The 16,925-nt window shown below is 40.5% G+C and overlaps 1 protein-coding gene across 2 annotated transcripts in view; it reads left to right on the forward strand.

Annotated features, from left to right (window-relative positions):
- GOLGA5 (golgin A5) overlaps positions 1 to 15,860 on the forward strand; it is a 28,848-nt gene extending 12,988 nt beyond the window's left edge. For both annotated transcript variants that reach the window (XM_019983775.2, XM_019983774.2), the window contains exons 7-13: positions 3,420 to 3,590; positions 6,284 to 6,412; positions 8,584 to 8,682; positions 9,410 to 9,635; positions 11,574 to 11,679; positions 13,996 to 14,059; positions 15,391 to 15,860. In XM_019983775.2, the coding sequence (XP_019839334.2) occupies positions 3,420 to 3,590; positions 6,284 to 6,412; positions 8,584 to 8,682; positions 9,410 to 9,635; positions 11,574 to 11,679; positions 13,996 to 14,059; positions 15,391 to 15,471 (876 nt within the window). In that variant the 3' untranslated portion in view covers positions 15,472 to 15,860. The remainder of the gene's footprint in view (positions 1 to 3,419; positions 3,591 to 6,283; positions 6,413 to 8,583; positions 8,683 to 9,409; positions 9,636 to 11,573; positions 11,680 to 13,995; positions 14,060 to 15,390) is intronic.
- The last annotated feature ends 1,065 nt before the right edge of the window (positions 15,861 to 16,925 follow it).

Consider the following 16,925-nt stretch of genomic DNA (forward strand, 5'->3'; position numbering starts at 1 on the left):
AGAAGGGGTAGGCTACCCACTCCAGTATTCTTGGGCTTCCCTGGTGTCTCAGCTGCTATAGAATCTGCCTGCAATGTGGGAGACCTGGATTCAGTCCCTGTGTTGGGAAGATCCCCTGGAGAAGGGAACAGCTACCCATTCCAGTATTCTGGCTTGGAGAATTCCATGGACTGTATTTGTATAGTCCATGGGGTCACAAAGAGTCAGACACGATTGAGTGACTTTACTTTGTCAGGATTAGTGTTCTGTCTCCTCCATTTTAGAACTATTAACTTTAACTCCTTCGTGTAATTTCTGTCCCCGTTACATTTCTGAAATTGTCTTCTCACAGTCTTTAATGACCTAAATATTTTCTGTCCTCTTACTAGTTTCCATCCACTTTGATTTTGGTAGAATGTTTTGACCCTGTGCACCCTCCTCCCTTCTTGAAAGTTGCCTTGTAATTTTACTTGTACGGCCTCAGCTCTGTCTTCTCTTTACTGCTATTTCTCTTGGGCGCTCTTCTTTTGTCCTCTTTTGCTATTCTTTCTTACTTTGCTGTTTTCTTTCTTACCTTGCTTTGTCGTTTACTCTTGCTTCTGTCACTTGATGTGACTTCAGCATGGCTCCAACCCTGACTTCCTACCTGGTTTCTAAATGCCTGCTGTGCTTCTCTACTTGGGATGTGGTATTGCAAACCCCAAATCAGCCTTCCCCTCATTCTCCTGTTTTGGTAAATAATATTGCTGTCTTCCTAGAAAGTGAAGCTTGAAACCATAGTGTCATTTTGACTTTAGCCCTTGCCTGCTATTGGCTAGGAACACCTTTTTTTTCTACCTCTATGAAATATCATATCTGTCTCCTTCAAACTCTTCTATATAATTATTTGTATTCAGTTCAGTCGCTCAGTCATGTCAGACTCCTTGCGACCCCATGAATCACAGCACGCCAGGCCTCCCTGTCCATCACCAGCTCCCGGAGTTCACTCAAACTCACGTCCATCGAGTCAGTGATGCCATCCAGCCATCTCATCCTCTGTCGTCCCCTTCTCCTCCTGCCCCCAATCCCTCCCAGCATCAGGGTCTTTTCCAATGAGTCAACTCTTTGCATGAGGTGGCCAACGTATTGGAGCTTCAGCTTTAGCATCAGTCCTTCCAATGAACACCCAGGACTGATCTCCTTTAGGATGGACTGGTTGGATCTCCTTGCAGTCCAAGGGACTCTCAAGAGTCTTCTCCAACACCACAGTTCAAAAGCATCAATTCTTCGGCGCTCAGCTTTCTTCACAGTCCAACTTTCACATCCATACATGACCACTGGAAAAACCATAGCCTTGACTAGACGGACCTTTGTTGGCTAAGTAATATCTCTGCTTTTCATAAATGTAATTTGTTAATTTATTTAAAGGGTTCTTAATTGAGCACTTAACTATTCACTTGCACTGTGATAGGTGCTAAGGATACTGAGCTCAAAAGATGTGTCCTCTTTCTTAAGGGAGCATTTGATTTAGTGGGACGACACTGAGGCAATTGATATAATGAAATTATTGATGCAGCACTGTGGGAGCTTGAAGGAAGAAGCCCTTAACAACTGCCTGGAGATGTCAGGGATCACTGGAGATCTGGATGAAGAGAAACTTGAAGGACAAGTAGGGGGACTCGTGATCGGCCAGAGATTTCAGATAGAACAGCCTGTGCCAGAGTAAAGGGGGCCCGAGGGAACATAGTATGTTTAAGGGACGACACCTGTTCTCTGTTGCTAGAGCAACAAGTGTTAGAGATCAAGAGACAGGAGGGAAGGCCCAAAGACAGCCGATGTCAGATTGTGGAAAACCTTGCATACCAAGCAGAGGAATTTTGATTTTATCCTATAGGTGATGGTAGGAGGTGAGAGGTGTTAGAGAATTTGAGCAGCATGATGAGATTTGGGTGTAAGAACTGTGGTAGCCATGAAGAGGTGAGGGGAGAGCTGACATCTAGGATGGCATGTAGGATGGTTCCAGGTTTCTGGTTTGAGTGTGCCCCTGAACTCCCAAAGGGAAAACGGGAAGGACAGCAGGTTAGGGTAGAAGATTATGATAAATTATGGTGAGTTTGCAAAGCTGATGTGGCACTGAGGTGACAGTATCAAGAAGGCCATCAGAAATGCAGGTCTGGAGCTCAGTAAAGAGGCCTGCTTGTTAGCCACATGGAGGTGTGGAGATATAGACCTAATCCTGTTTGTTATAGAAAATTTGAAAAATGCAGAAAAGCTTGCAGACATCACCTGTAATTTTACCACATAAAAAGGAGAAACTATTTTTGATGGAAGGGAGTTAATATTTAAGGTGAAGGAACCAATGGTCCTTGCTGTTACTGGCCTTAGATTATAGCACTTTTTCAAGTAGTCTTCCCGGCTCAAATCTTTTCTTCCAACTCATCCTTATATTAGGGATCAACAGACTTTTTCTGTAAAGGGTGAAATAGTACATACTGTAGATTTTGAGGGCTGAATGTGGTTTCTGTCACATGTTCTTTGTCTTTACTTTTTTATAATCTTTTGAAAATGTAAAAACCATCCTTAGCTTAGTGGGCTGTACAAAAAAAGGTCACAGGCCAGACCTGGCCCATCAACCATAGTCTGTGAACTGCTGCCTTAAACCACTCCCAGATATGCCCTCCTCAAACACAGCTCCGGTCATAGCACTTCCTTATCCACTTTCTGGCAGTTGGTTTCAGACTCCAAATAAAATTCAAACATTTTAGCCTGTCATCTGAAGGCCTCCCAAAACTGGTCCTAACATGCTATCTGACCACATCTCAGAATACTTTCAGGCTCTCATGCTTTTGGGTTTTTATGCTTTGTCCTCTGTTCTCTGTACACCTTTTAAAATCTTATCCTTTTTCCAGGACCAGTATAAGAGCTGTCTTTTTAGTAAACTCTTCTCTTCGCCAGAAGTGGTTTTTCCTGCTCAGAACTCCGCAAGTAATCTTCCTCCATCCAGCCTTCTCGCAGCTTGTGTTTACTGCCTTCTGTTGGATATTTGCCACTTCTCTTTTATTGTTAAGGCAAAGGGTACTATCTGGAGTGAGAGACATTATTTATATCACAGAGAACACTTAGCATAGTGCGAAACCCACTGTAGATTGTCCATAAATATTTGTTGAGTGGAATATAATGGGAGGGGAAAAAAGCATAAGAAAGAATGAAGAGAAAGTTTGAGAATACTCTTGTTAATAAGTTTTCGACAGTGATGTGGTCCTGGGGACCACAGTCCAAGAACAGTATACAGCAAGGCTCTGTTTCATTTTTATCCCTATAGATTTAACATTCTGTGGACTTTCTCTGATGAAGAATATAATTGAAATATTCCCATCGTGGTTTAATTGGTGTGTGGTAGATGATATTCAGTGTACAAGCTAATCTCTGCTTTGCTTATTCTTTTTTTTTTTCTATGACAGTCTAAAGAAAAACTGATTAACAGCTTAAAGGAAGGATCTGGTTTTGAAGGCCTAGATAGCAGTACTGCTAACAGCGTGGAACTAGAGGAACTTCGGCACGAGAAGGAGACGCAGAGGGAGGAAATACAGAAACTGATGGGCCAGATACACCAGCTGAGATCCGAGTTACAGGTGAGAGTCATCGCAGCGCAGCTTCACCGACAGCCGTTTAGCCCCAGGTGTTAGTGGTGTGAGAGGGGACGGATTCTGTGTCTGTGGGGGGGGGATTAGTGACGTGTGAAACTGTGGGGATATTAGTTATCTGATAGAAGTACCTGAATCGAAAGCAGCAGGCTTCTTGTCCATTGATCGACTTACAGTTACAGGAATAAGAACCATAGGTAACCCGACTCATTCATTCAACAAATACCAAGTATTTGCTGTGTGCCATGCATCTTCTAGGCTCAGAGTTACACAGGGAACCAGACAGAATGTGTATTTTTTGGATCTAACATCCCAGTAGTTAAAAACAAAGTAGATCTGGGTTTACTTCTAAAACAAGGATGTGTTCTAATATTAGAATGGGCTTAGGGATGATCTTTTATAGTTTCATGCATTTTCTTATAATTTACTGTTTATGTGTAATTAACATATTTAATCTAAAGGTAAAATTGGGCCACTTATTTATCTTAAACAAGGGTCTTTGACATAGGAGGGGCCTCTGAGGATGAGAAAGACAAAGTATGCGATAATGAGCCTTCTGTTTTTAAAAAAAAGAAAAACTCTGTCTGCCAAGAATGTTTATCATGCATCAACTTAGGAAATTATTGATTTTTTAAGATGTACATGAACAACAGTGAAAAGTGTGGAAGTGGTAAGAATGGGCTGGCTTGTCTAGGGTATAAGCTTGACTGTCTGATCTAGATGCAGATCCTGTATCCTGGCTTTAGCACTTAATAGACCTGTTATCTTGGAGAAGGCAATGGCACCCCACTCCAGTACTCTTGCCTGGAAGATCCCATGGATGGAGGACCCTGGTGGGCTGCAATCCATGGGGTCGCTAAGAGTCGGATACGACTGAGCGACTTCACTTTCCCTTTTCACTTTCATGCATTGGAGAAGGAAATGGCAACCCACTCCAGTGTTCTTGCCTGGAGAATCTCAGGGACAGGGGAGCCTGGTGGGCTGCTGTCTATGGGGTTGCACAGAGTCGGACACGACTGAAGCAACTTAGCAGTAGCAGCAGACCTGTTACCTTGTAGCACTACCACCTCTCACTAAGCTGTAGTTTTCTCCTCTGTAAACTGCAGATGAGAACAAGGTTCTATGGGGAACCTATGTATAAAGGGCCTCGCGTTGTTCCTGACACGTAACAGGCTCAGTAAATAGTAGCTGCTGTTATTTATGAGTTTTTTTCTTATTATCCTTTAAACTGTAGGATTTTTTTTCTATAAATAATTTTGAATTCCAAAGACTTCAGTCCCATGAGTTTGAAATTGAATAAACACTAAACTTTTGGATATTTTCATGTATATTTTTCATATACTCCATGTTTTTTGGTGAGATGGAAAATATGATTTGTTTTAATATCTCATCCCTACCCCAGCATCATTGATGACATTGACACATCTCTACCCTTTCTCAAGAAGTTTATGAAACTGATAATAAGGGCCATAGTATTGGGTCTGGCAAAATGGAAGAATTGTTGGTGATTGTAGTAGCTGTCATTTGCTGAGCACTTCAAGTGCCACGCTCTGCACTAAGCACTCGACATATCTCCTTGCATTTCTTCCTTCTTTTAACCCCTTGAAGGAGATGATGGATTCTCATTCTACAGTCTGAAGAAATCTAGGTGTGGAGAAGGAAATAACTTGCTGTGACTCGTAAGGTGGCAGAGCCAGGATTAGAACCCTGGTCTGTCTCATGCCAGACTCTGTATCTTTAACCACACTGCCCGCCTCTTGAGAATTCGTCTGATTTAGTCAAATTGATAACAAAGATTAGACTACTTTCTACAACCCCAAAAATGGTAAGGAAAAATAATTTAACTTATTGCTGTTTGCCGCTACGTCCACACAGCTGTGTGAAAGAGTACTTTACTTTGATTATCTGGGAGGATCATTAATCTATCAGTTCTTTTCAAATGATCTGTGCAGTGCAGAGTTTGTGGAGATGAGCGTGTATACACAGTGTACCAAAAGATGAAAAGCAAAATTGAGATGCCAGCTTTTGTCCCAGGTACTGTATGAAGGGACTCGGGCTTACCCCACAGAGGGAGAAAACAGAAAGCGAAAGCAGGGTTCTTTGCCGCTGGTGGATTTTGCAGAAGGTGGTTTTGTGATATGAAGAAGTGAGAAGTGACACCAAAGGAAGAAGTTAGAAAGAGAAACATGGGGACATGTAAAAACAGAGAATAGTAATAGAGCTAAAAGAAAAAAAAGAAAATAATATGCTAATCTCATGAAATGAGGAAAAAAGTTATATTTTTACTGTGTGTTGATTTCTGATACCCACACACGTATAGAAACTAATGATAATCTACAGTTTTAGGGGACTAAGGCAGTGAAGTCCTTCTTGATGTTATATTTCTATTTCTCTTGAAATTGTTAGCTTTTGAACAGAGGGAAATCTCCCAGTGAGCCACAGTCTGCTCATGCCCATTAAAGCGAATGGTTTCTGCTGCAGCATCCTGTTCATTTCTCTCACCGTTTGCCGTGGTACATAATGAGGGGTCAGCTTATGGGCTCCTTCTAGGCTGTGTTTGTCTCATTCATCTTCATCCTCCAGTGCCTGCTGAGTCCCGTTTACGGCACATAATGACCACTCAGTAAATACTGAGCCAAACAGTTCATTATTGCTTTCACATGTAACGATCATCTTTTTAGGATATTGAGGCTCAGCAGGTGAGTGAAGCAGAATCAGCAAGAGAACAATTACAGGATCTGCAAGACCAAATAGCCGGGCAGAGAGCAGCTAAACAAGAACTAGAGGCGGAATTGGACCGACAGAAGCAGGTACGGATTTTTGATTGAGGATTCCCAAGGAAGACTGTTCACCAGCAGTCATATGAGGTGATTTCTAGTAAAGCAGCTTACTGAAACTCTTACAGCTTGAGCTCAGAGGTCCCTCCAACCTTATTACTACCCCATCCTCCTCATTGTTTGTTTTAACAGATGAGACTTAGAGACATAGAATGACTTTGAGATTTGCCTAATATCATACAGCTAATTGGAGAACAGAATCCAGGGTTCCTGTCCCAGAGTCCAAAATTCTTTCTACTGCCCTGTCTATATTTTATTGTATCTTCTTGTCAGAGTATGTATGTTAGAACACTTAATGACAGCAGTTGGTTTTCATATTTTATCACATTTTTACTTTCTAGAAGCAATAGTAAATTTTATTTACTAGAAATAGAAATACGACATTAGTGCCATTATAGACTGCTCTTGCTGTTTGCGAAAAAAATGCTTGTCACAGGCTGTTTTTACAAATCGTGCTTAAAATTATATTTCACTATTCAATTAACAATTGTCTGCTCTCCAAGCCAAATTATATTACTTTAATGTACTTATAGTTTCAGTATTAACAGAGTTAAACATGTTTATAGCCACATTTTCACAATAAGAATCTGTATTTAATATTCATAACATTTATAATTTACTGAGTAACATCATTATTATAGGTACTTAGTATACATTATCTTATTTCATCTTCACAATGAAATCACTGTGCTTTTCATTTTACAAAAGAGAAAGCTGTTTGTGTATTTCTCAGTGCATCACTTATAACATTTCCAGCTTTGCCTATTTATATTCTTTTTAAGAATTTTTTCATTAGGATTTATCATTTCTGAAACTGGTTCTATTCTTAAAGATGTGTTTGTTTTTATTATGAAAGTGATTGTTTCCTGAGTAGTAAGAGAAAAATTCACTGAGTAACAATCTGTAGGGTACATCATAGACTGTCTTAGATAATTTAGTTATAGGATTAGCTGTCCTTCCAGAAATTGCATTTTAATTTACCTAAGTCTATATTAAAAGGCAAGAATTTGATGTTCTTGATGTTTAGTGGGATAACTTTCATTTTACTGTGACGGATGGTTTTACCACTCCACTAGAAGTGCCCTTTTCTAAGACGAGGGAGTTAAGTAGAGGAAAGTGGAACTGAATGTAGCTCTAGGCTGTTTATTTGGTAATCAGATGTTCTGGATGGGAAGTACTTAATCTTGGGATCAAAAAGTCCTTAAAATAATTTAAGTACTTTCAGCCTTAAATTTTGTGCTAGCCTAGAGCTTAAAAGAAACCAGCAAACCTTCCTGTAAATTGCGATTCCCCTACCTGAATACCTTCCTCGTTTTTCTTCTCACTTATCTCGGTTTTTTCAACCTGTACAGTGAGCAGGTTGAGCCCATATCACGTGTGCTTCTTCATTCAGCTCCCTTTGCTTTGTCTGCAGTTCAGTAATGCTTCTGAAGGTGCCTAGTTAATGATTTACTCTTTCTTCCCTATCATCGCTTTACTCTTTAATTCTGACCTGACTCTTACTGATTGTGTCCATTGTACAAACTAGTTTGATGCAGTTGTTAGTGAATTTGGAGGTATTTCTTTTTTTCCCTCTCTCGTTGTTTCATCAATGATGGAATAAAACAGTTTTAGGATACTGCCTAAAAAATTAAGCCCATGAAAAGCTGCTCAAAATCATTAGGGAAATGCAGATTGAAACCACAATGAGATTGCACTACACGCCCCCATAATAGCCACCCTTACAGAGAGCAGTACCTAATGTTGGAAAGGATGTGGGAGAACTGGAACTCTCTCATCGTCCTGTGGGAATGCAAAATGGTACAGGTATTTTGAAAAACATTCAGAACATAGTTTGGCAGGTTTTCTTCCAATATGTTAGGCATTCACTTATATGATCAAGCAGCTCTGTCTCTACATAATCTACCCAAGAAAAAAGGAAACATATATGACTAATAAAAACCTGTGCTTAGATAGTCCATCAGATACAGATGGCTACATCGTGCTGAAGGGCTAACTTGTCATCGTATCTCCTGAAGTCTGTTCAGTATATAGGCAGCACATGTTGATGGAGTGCTTACTTCGTGTTGGGCACTGTTCCAGGTACTGGAGATGCCGTGGGGAGCACTGGTTTAGCTTTTATTCATTTGTGCCTCACTGTGTAGGAATTCCACTACATAGAAGAAGATCTGTATCGAACAAAGAACACGTTGCAAAGCAGGATTAAGGATCGAGAAGATGAAATTCAAAAACTCAGGAATCAGGTATGAAACAGTATTCACAACTTGGGAAAAGGTATCATTGTAAAACCTATATTTTTTTAAGGATACATTAAGACCCCCGCCCCCCCACATTTTCACCTGAGTCCTATTTTTGGAGTCATGATATGTTATTTTTCAACCTGATACAGAATTTTCATCTACTGCCATTTGACTCTGCATTTGCTCTATTCTTTGGCTTGCTTCTTATACAAGTATATTGTAACCAGTCACCTGAGGAGCGATTAATTACTCTAGAGTTTCATATCTTATAACCTCATCAGTGGTTTTGCTGATTGCCAGTATTATAATTGTGGTTTCCTAAGAAAGATCCAGTGATAAATCTTCTTACTAATAGGTCTTTCATTAAAGTTACTTTTTTTTTTAGCTGAAAATGCAAAACATAAAAAATAACCTGTGCCTCCCACTCACACGCACTTATACATATAAAACCAAAACAGAAGTTTCACAAAATAACACCCTATGTGCTGTGCCCTCTATGTACTACTCTGTTCTATTGTTGTTTTTGTAAGTGGTGACTGTGACCCACCAAATTGATTTCCTGACCCCCTGAATAACAGTTAGAAAATCGCTTCTTTCGATGGTGAAAGAATTGTAGAGTTTTGAAGAACCACTGAGTGCCCTGGATTCCCTGCGGGAATGCAGTAATATGGTCTCTGCGTTCTGTGCCTCTCATTTGCTACAGTAATCTTATGAACATCTTGCCTTTCAGCTTACCAATAAAACCCTAAGCAACAGCAGTCAGTCCGAGTTAGAAAATCGACTCCATCAGCTGACAGAGACTCTCATCCAGAAGCAGACCATGCTGGAGAGTCTCAGCACAGAGAAGAACTCTCTGGTCTTCCAGCTGGAGCGCCTCGAGCAGCAGATAAACTCTGCTGCCGGAAGCAGTAGTAACGGGTCTTCTATTAACATGGCTGGAGTTGACAGTGGAGAAGGTAAAAAAAAAAGGGGGCATGGGGTGAGGAATCTCCAAGGAATATTTCATTGCTTTAATTTCCAACCTTGCCAATTCAAACATGATCTGAAAAGTTACAGAAAGACATTTTTGTTTAAAAAAAGTTTTATCCAGCAGAGTACCCGCTTTTCTCCTGATGTGACGCTTGGTCTATACACTGTTTGATATGATCATTAGAGAACTGGACAGTGGGCTGATTAACATCCCTGACTCGTTTGGAACCTGGAGAAGAAGGTCCAAGGACACTTCATGGCTGTCAAGGACAAATAATTCACCTGAGAGGGGCTTTCAGGACCCTTAAAGTAAAAGTTGCTTTAAAAACTGTAACTGTGAATATTAAAGTTAATATATAATCAGTCACATGAGTATATCCATGCTCTATAATTTAAGTAGAGAAGTGTATAGATTCTCAAAGTACATGATCAAGAAGAATGCTGAAGAATGTTGAAGTGCCTATTCAGTATCAGGTGCTGTTGCAGAAATACAGTTGTCAGCAAAAGAGGCCAAAATCTCTGTCCTGTAGATCTTACATTCTGGTGTCGTGGGGGGCTACAGGGGAGGTGACATAGAGTAAACAAGTTGTGTGAGATGGTGATGCACGCTAAGACAAAGTTAGACAGAAAAGATGTACAAGGTGCCAGGTGTAAGAATGGGGTAATAGCCCAAATAGGGCGGCAAAGGAAGACCTCATTGAAAAGTGGCATTTTATTGAAGTCTCAAAGGAAGTAAGGTGGTAGATATGAAGAGATCTGCAAAAAAAGTATTCCAGGCAGAAAAAAGAGCAGGTGCAAAGGCCCTGAGGCGGCAGCATGACTGGCACAGTGCAGGGGGCAGGGCAGCTGGAGTAGACTGAGCGAGCGGGGCAGACTCGGGAGGAGGCTGTTGAGGCTGTGTCAGGACTTCCACTCTGAATGAAAGGGGGAGCCATAGAAGGGTCTGGAGAGCAGCGGCTGAGCTGGCCTGTCTATTTTAACAAGATGTCTCTGGCTGCTGCGCCAAGAATAGACTGCAGAGAACGAAGCACTGAGGCAGGGAGACCAGGGAGGGGCCCTGGTGTTAACCCATGTGAGAGATGTTGGTGACTCAGACCAGAGTGGAGACAGTAGGCATGAGTTCAGGATTTATCTGAAGGGAAGCAGATAGAACTGCTGGCAGATCAGATGTGGAGTTTGAGAGAAAGGAATCAAAGTGTTTGTGTACTTAGGGAGAACTGCAGGAAGAGAAGGTTGGCAGCAAGGGCAGGAAGTCAGGATGATGGTTTGGGGTGTGCTAGGTAGAGGTGTCCACCAGACGTCCACATGTAGATGGAACGGGTGCTTGGACAAGTCTGGAGTTGGGGGTGGCCTGGGCTGGAGATACAGATTTGGGAGTTACTAGCTTTGTAGAAAGAGTGTGCAGCCTCACTTTTGCTGGCCCAGGAAGAAAGTGCCCATTAGTGCTACCTCTTGCCAACACTTGGTAAATGCTAATTTTTTATCATTTCATGGGAAAATAATTTTCTTAGTTTTCAAATTTTGACTTTTGTGGATATGGAAGTTTAAATATTTTAACTTTAAAAAATGTTTTCATCTTTGGTTATATTGCTTAAAAATTGGCCTTAAGAACTTCTTCTACATGTAATATAATGTATGAAAGGGAAAGTATTAGTCACTCAATCACATCTGACTCTTTGTGACCCTGTGGACTGTAGCCCACCAGGCTCCTCTGTCCGTGGGATTTCCTAGGCAAGAATACTGGAGTGGGTTGCCATTTCCTTCTCCAGGGGATCTTCCCGACAAGAGACTGAACCCAGGTCTCTTGCATTGCAGGCAAATTCTTGGCCATCTGAACCACCAGGGAAACCCGATACAATTCAACTATAATTTTGTTAGAAAATTGATTTGGTGTCTGTACATTAATTATTTTCTTATTTATACAGGCACACGTCTGCGAAACGTTCCTGTTCTGTTTAATGACACAGAAACTAATCTGGCAGGAATGTATGGGAAAGTCCGCAAAGCTGCTAGTTCAATTGACCAATTTAGGTAAGCCGTGCCAGTATCAATGAGCAATGGACCGTATTTTTATAACATTTTCCAGTGGCTTCATAGTGAGTCCTGTCCAGCAGAGCTGATATAGTTATTCATTTATTTACCTACTTACTTAACTTACTTCCACGCCACTTGGCTTGTGGGATTAGTTTCCATGCCAGGGAACCCACACCTCCTGCAGTGGAAGTGTGGAGTCCTAACCACTGAGCTACCGGGGGATTCCCAAGCTGATGATTAAAGTGATGATTGCCTGACTCCTTTCATGGTATTTCAGTGTCATGAAATTCCTTTAACAGGTCTGCCAGTGCCTGTATTTTATTGAAGGTGATTAACCCTGGCCATTTCTCTCCTTTCTATAGTAAACTCTATTTAAAAATTCATTAAATTTTATTGAGAAAGCCTCTGTCATGTGAATACATCCATTTGAACATTTTATCTCCTTTATCATAGGATTAGAGTAAAAGATGCTATATATACAAATGAATAGTACTGATTTTAATATATACTATATAAATAGCATAATTTATATATATATGTTATGTGTATTTATAAAAAAACCTTTTTATACTAGCAGTCATCCACCTTATAAAGAAAATGTTTTGCCATTGTATGTATATCACCTTGAGAAAGTTCATGTCTAAATAACCTGCTAAACTCTCTGGCCTTTTAGTTTTTGTAATAAAACATAGTTTAAATGAATTGTTGTACAATAGAGCAATCTTTTCTTACCTTTTTGTGTCAAAATGGAGCTATGGTGTTAAAAATAAGGAGAGTGATTTACTAATTTGAATTCCTGAAGCTATGGGCTTTGGATGCCATAGTTACTATCTCCAAATTATTGAGCACATCTATTTCAACTATTGAGTAGTTCAACGTACATATTAATTTTTAGAGAATATATATACAAGGCATTGTGCTAAGGATAATGAAAGAAGCAGAGGTCTTAGAAGAAAGGTGTATTTGTACATGTATTTGTCTTAGGGAAAAAATGTTGCAAAAGACATGAGCAGTAAGGTCTGAATGTCATAATGCTTCCCATTCTTGAAGTGTTTACCTGGGTTTCTGTAATTTTGAACCTTTTACAAGTTTGCTGCTGCTGCTAAGTCGCTTCAGTCGTGTCTGACTCTGTGTGACCCCATAGAAGGCAGCCCATCAGGCTCCCCCGTCCCTGGGATTCTCCAGGCAAGAACACTGGAGTGGGTTGCCATTTCTTTCTCCAATGCATGAAAGTGAAAAGTGAAAGTGAAGTCGCTCAGTCGTGTCTGACTCTTAGTGACCCCATGGACTGCAGTCTTCCAGGCTCTTCCGTCCATGGGATTTTCCAGGCAAGAGTACTGGAGTGGGGGCCATTGCCTTGTCCATGCAAAAGCTCCTAGATTAGTTATATCGAGGTTAATTCCAACTAGACTCTTTTCCTGTTCATGTCTTCACACTTGCCTTTGGTTCCTAAAAGAAAAATGATTGCTAAAGGGACTAAGTTTGCTTTCTACAGTTGTAACTGAAGAGAAGTAATAAACAGAATAGACCCAGCCCTTCCCTGGTGGCACAGTGCATAGCAGTCCATCTACCAATGCAGAGGACAAGGGTTCCACCAGAAAGATTCCACACACGGCAGAGCAGCTAAGCCTGTGCGCCACAAGTACTGAACCCACGTGGTGCAACTGCTGGAGCCCGTGTGCATACAGCCCGTGTGCATACAGCCCGTGTGCATACAGCCCGTGTGCTTACAGCCTGTGTGCATACAGCCCATGTGCTTACAGCCTGTGCTCCGCAGCAAGAGAAGCCCTCACAACGCAACAAAGTGTAGCCCCCACTCGCCACAACTAGAGAAAGCCCAGGCAAGGCAGCCAAGACCCAGCACAGTCAAATAAATAATTAATTTAAAAATAATTTTAAAATGTTTTATGAAAAATAAATATATCTAGAATATTAATATCAAAAAAAGAATTAAGAGAAGTAGCATGTGGTAAAAATTTGCTGCTGCTGCTGCTAAGTCACTTCAGTCATGTCTGACTCTGTGTGACCCCATAGACGGCAGCCCACCAGGCTCCCCTGTCCCTGGAATTCTCCAGGCAAGAACACTGGAGTGGGTTGCCATTTCCTTAAGTATTTGTTCACTACTATGATATTTTATATGGTTATTACAAGTAATCACTTAACAGTATACTATAAAACAAAATCTTTCTCTTATGGTGGCCACACAGTTTAAATGAGTAAAGTTTTAAAAACAAAAAACATGAGACATTATCACAGAAACGTGTGTTTTGAGTGTAACTCTCTCCTCTCTCTCCACCCCCACCCCTTGCTCAGCATCCGTCTGGGAATTTTTCTGCGAAGATATCCCATCGCACGAGTTTTTGTGATTATATATATGGTAAGTAAACTTGTTTGAGGAAACAGTGCTGCATTTGATTTTTAACTAGTTTTTTTCAGCTGCTCATCTTTTTAACTAAATGTTTAGCAGTCAGTTTTGAAAGCGTATAGAATTCATGTCTGATAACTTTTTTTCTTAAAGTATGCAAGTAAAGTCAATAATTCATTATGTCTAAAAATTAAATTGCTCACAGGCTTTTCCTATAATAAAACTTTAGTGTAGTTTAATAGTTAACCTTTATTTCTGAGCCCCTCAAATGATAAAAATACAGTGCAAAACAATTTACTTCATTTTTATAAAAATACAATACAAAACAATTGACTTCATTTTTAACTTGAAGTAAAGCTTATTTCCATAAGTTTTGCTTTATTTCCTAAAGGGATCTCAAAGTTAATGTATATTCTTTTAGATTTCTTATGTCTAATAAAATGCTTACCATAGTTTGGCTGCTATGTCTTATCTTCTGTGAGCCCACTAACTGTTCGGAGTGGGGTTGTCTAAAAGTAGTTGAACTGAATTAAGACGGGCAGTTTTCTTGAAAAGAAATAAAAGCACACCTAGAAGTTTCCTTGTGGTCCACTAGAGGGAAGAGTTACTCCTTTAAATAAAAAGCTTTTAATAAGAGAGGGATGGGTAGTAGAGCAAAAGGAGAAAAAACTGAGTAACACCATAAAGGATTCAGAATGTGCCCACGTCTGGGTCGGGAGATCATGAGGATCACAGGCGCCCTCTGTGAGCATGAGATGCGATGTTGCACATCTGGTGTGCGAGGTGCTTCGTCATGGCACCTCCTCACGTCATCACCACCTTGGGGGAGTTAGTGAAAATTGATCAGCACGTCCTATGCTGGACCCTGAGTCAGCCTCTGAAACCTGACACATTATTCCCATCTCCTCTTCACAGATCATGGCTAAACTCCCTCTCAAAATAGCAGCCATAACCGTTATAGCAGAGACCCTTTCCAACCAACATCATGTATATCTAGCACTTTTAATCAGGCCATCTCCCCTGTATTTTAATCCCCTGATCAGTTAGTTATGTATACATGTGCGTGTTATGAGTGTGTTCACGACTTTACTCCTCTCGGCTGAAAATGCTGTAGGTATCGTAGCTCTTTATCACCCTTCATTGCACTTATTAGCTCACTTGAATGTATGTTTGTTTCTTCCTTGTTTCTCCAGTAAACATGTACCAAGTGCCTGCAGGGTTGCAGACATAGTAAGGGCAGGGATACGGAGACACATGAGACGCGCTCCTGCGCTCAGTGCACTGCACGAGGGCCTTTGGGGAGGTTGATTTATTGGCTAATAGGTTGTTTTTTCTTTCTTTAGGCTTTGCTTCACCTCTGGGTCATGATTGTTCTGTTGACTTACACGCCAGAAATGCACCATGACCAACCGCGTGGCAAATGAACTGAGCCTGCTTGATTCAGTGATCAACCTTTCTCCAGACTTGGGGTCTGCGGAAGGGTCACTTGCCTAAAATTCCTGAGAGGGGTGTGCAACATTATTTTATCACTACAAGTATTGAACTTTTTAAGTTATTATACAAGTACTCTGCTACCCAAATTTTCCTCTGATTTCCTTCAAATGGTAAGAGTTTCTGAAACAAAAATAATTTAGCAAGCTCAGCTCTGCTTTTTCTGAGGTCAGCAGCACGGTGTATATATGTATACACAGAGATGCTGGGGTTGGATGCCTCTGTACAGGCTTCCTGTATTTTAGGTGACACTCATTATGGATTATAATCAGGGAAACTAATTGTATTTAGTGATATAAATAAAATGTTTTCCTTTTGATAATTCAGTCTGCCTTGTATTTTCATATATTTAATTTTGCAAATGTAGATTTACTTTTTACATGTTAAAGACCTGATTGGTATAAATCTTTTTATAAATATGTGAATAAAATTGACTGTGCATTTTTCTTTTTCAAAATGATAGTTTTTCATCCCCATTATACAAGACCTTTCCAGATGGGCGTTCATGAGTAGAGCCAGAAATTAGAGCCAATGTCACTTGGAATTGCATTAGTGGTTTATATACTCTTTCCTCCCTATCCCCACCCCACGTGCTGTCTTCCTTTTATTTTTCTTTTTAAAAAGAAAATAGTTTCTTTTTAAACTTTTTTTTTTTTTGCCAATCAACAGTGTGGTGACAGTTTCAGGGGACAGCAAAGGGACATCCATACATATACATGCGTCCATTCTCCCCCAAATTCCCCTCCCATCCAGGCTGCCACATGGCACAAAGCAGAGCTCCCTGTGCTACACAGTAGGACCTTATCGGTTATCCATTTTGAATATAGTGGTATGTACATGTCGATCCCCAACTCCCTAACTATCCCTTCCCCCTAGTCCCGCCCCTCATCCATTGTCTTCCTCCACCCCTTTTCCTTTTCTCCATTCTGTATCTTGGTTTAGCTTGGGACATCCATCAGATTTGGTTTAACACCATTGCATTTTTAAAATACTCCAGTGCAGAGACGGTATCAAATTATTCTTTAAAAAGGGACATTCTCTTTGCCTGAAGTCCAGTATAATGTCTGTTTTGGCTTTTCTTCCTGTGTACATGTCTGAATTCTCATTTTGTCCACGCTCAGCACTGGTGGTCTCTCTTTGTACGTAAGTAGCATATGGAGATCCTGGGCTGTATATACCCTGGGCACGGGTATAGTGCTTCCTATCAGGAATGTCACTGCCTTTGCAGTAGCCTGCCAGTGCCTAACCAAAAACCTGACCAGTTCTATTCTTAATGATATTGATACTATGACTTTAAATGTCCTATAAATTGTTCAAAGGTTTTGGTATACTAGCTGTGGATATTTTCTTATTTTTTATCAGAATGAAGTTTTAAAGGTCATGTTAG

Source organism: Bos indicus, chromosome 21, assembly GCF_029378745.1.
Source record: "Bos indicus isolate NIAB-ARS_2022 breed Sahiwal x Tharparkar chromosome 21, NIAB-ARS_B.indTharparkar_mat_pri_1.0, whole genome shotgun sequence".
Classification (NCBI taxonomy): domain Eukaryota; kingdom Metazoa; phylum Chordata; class Mammalia; order Artiodactyla; family Bovidae; genus Bos; species Bos indicus.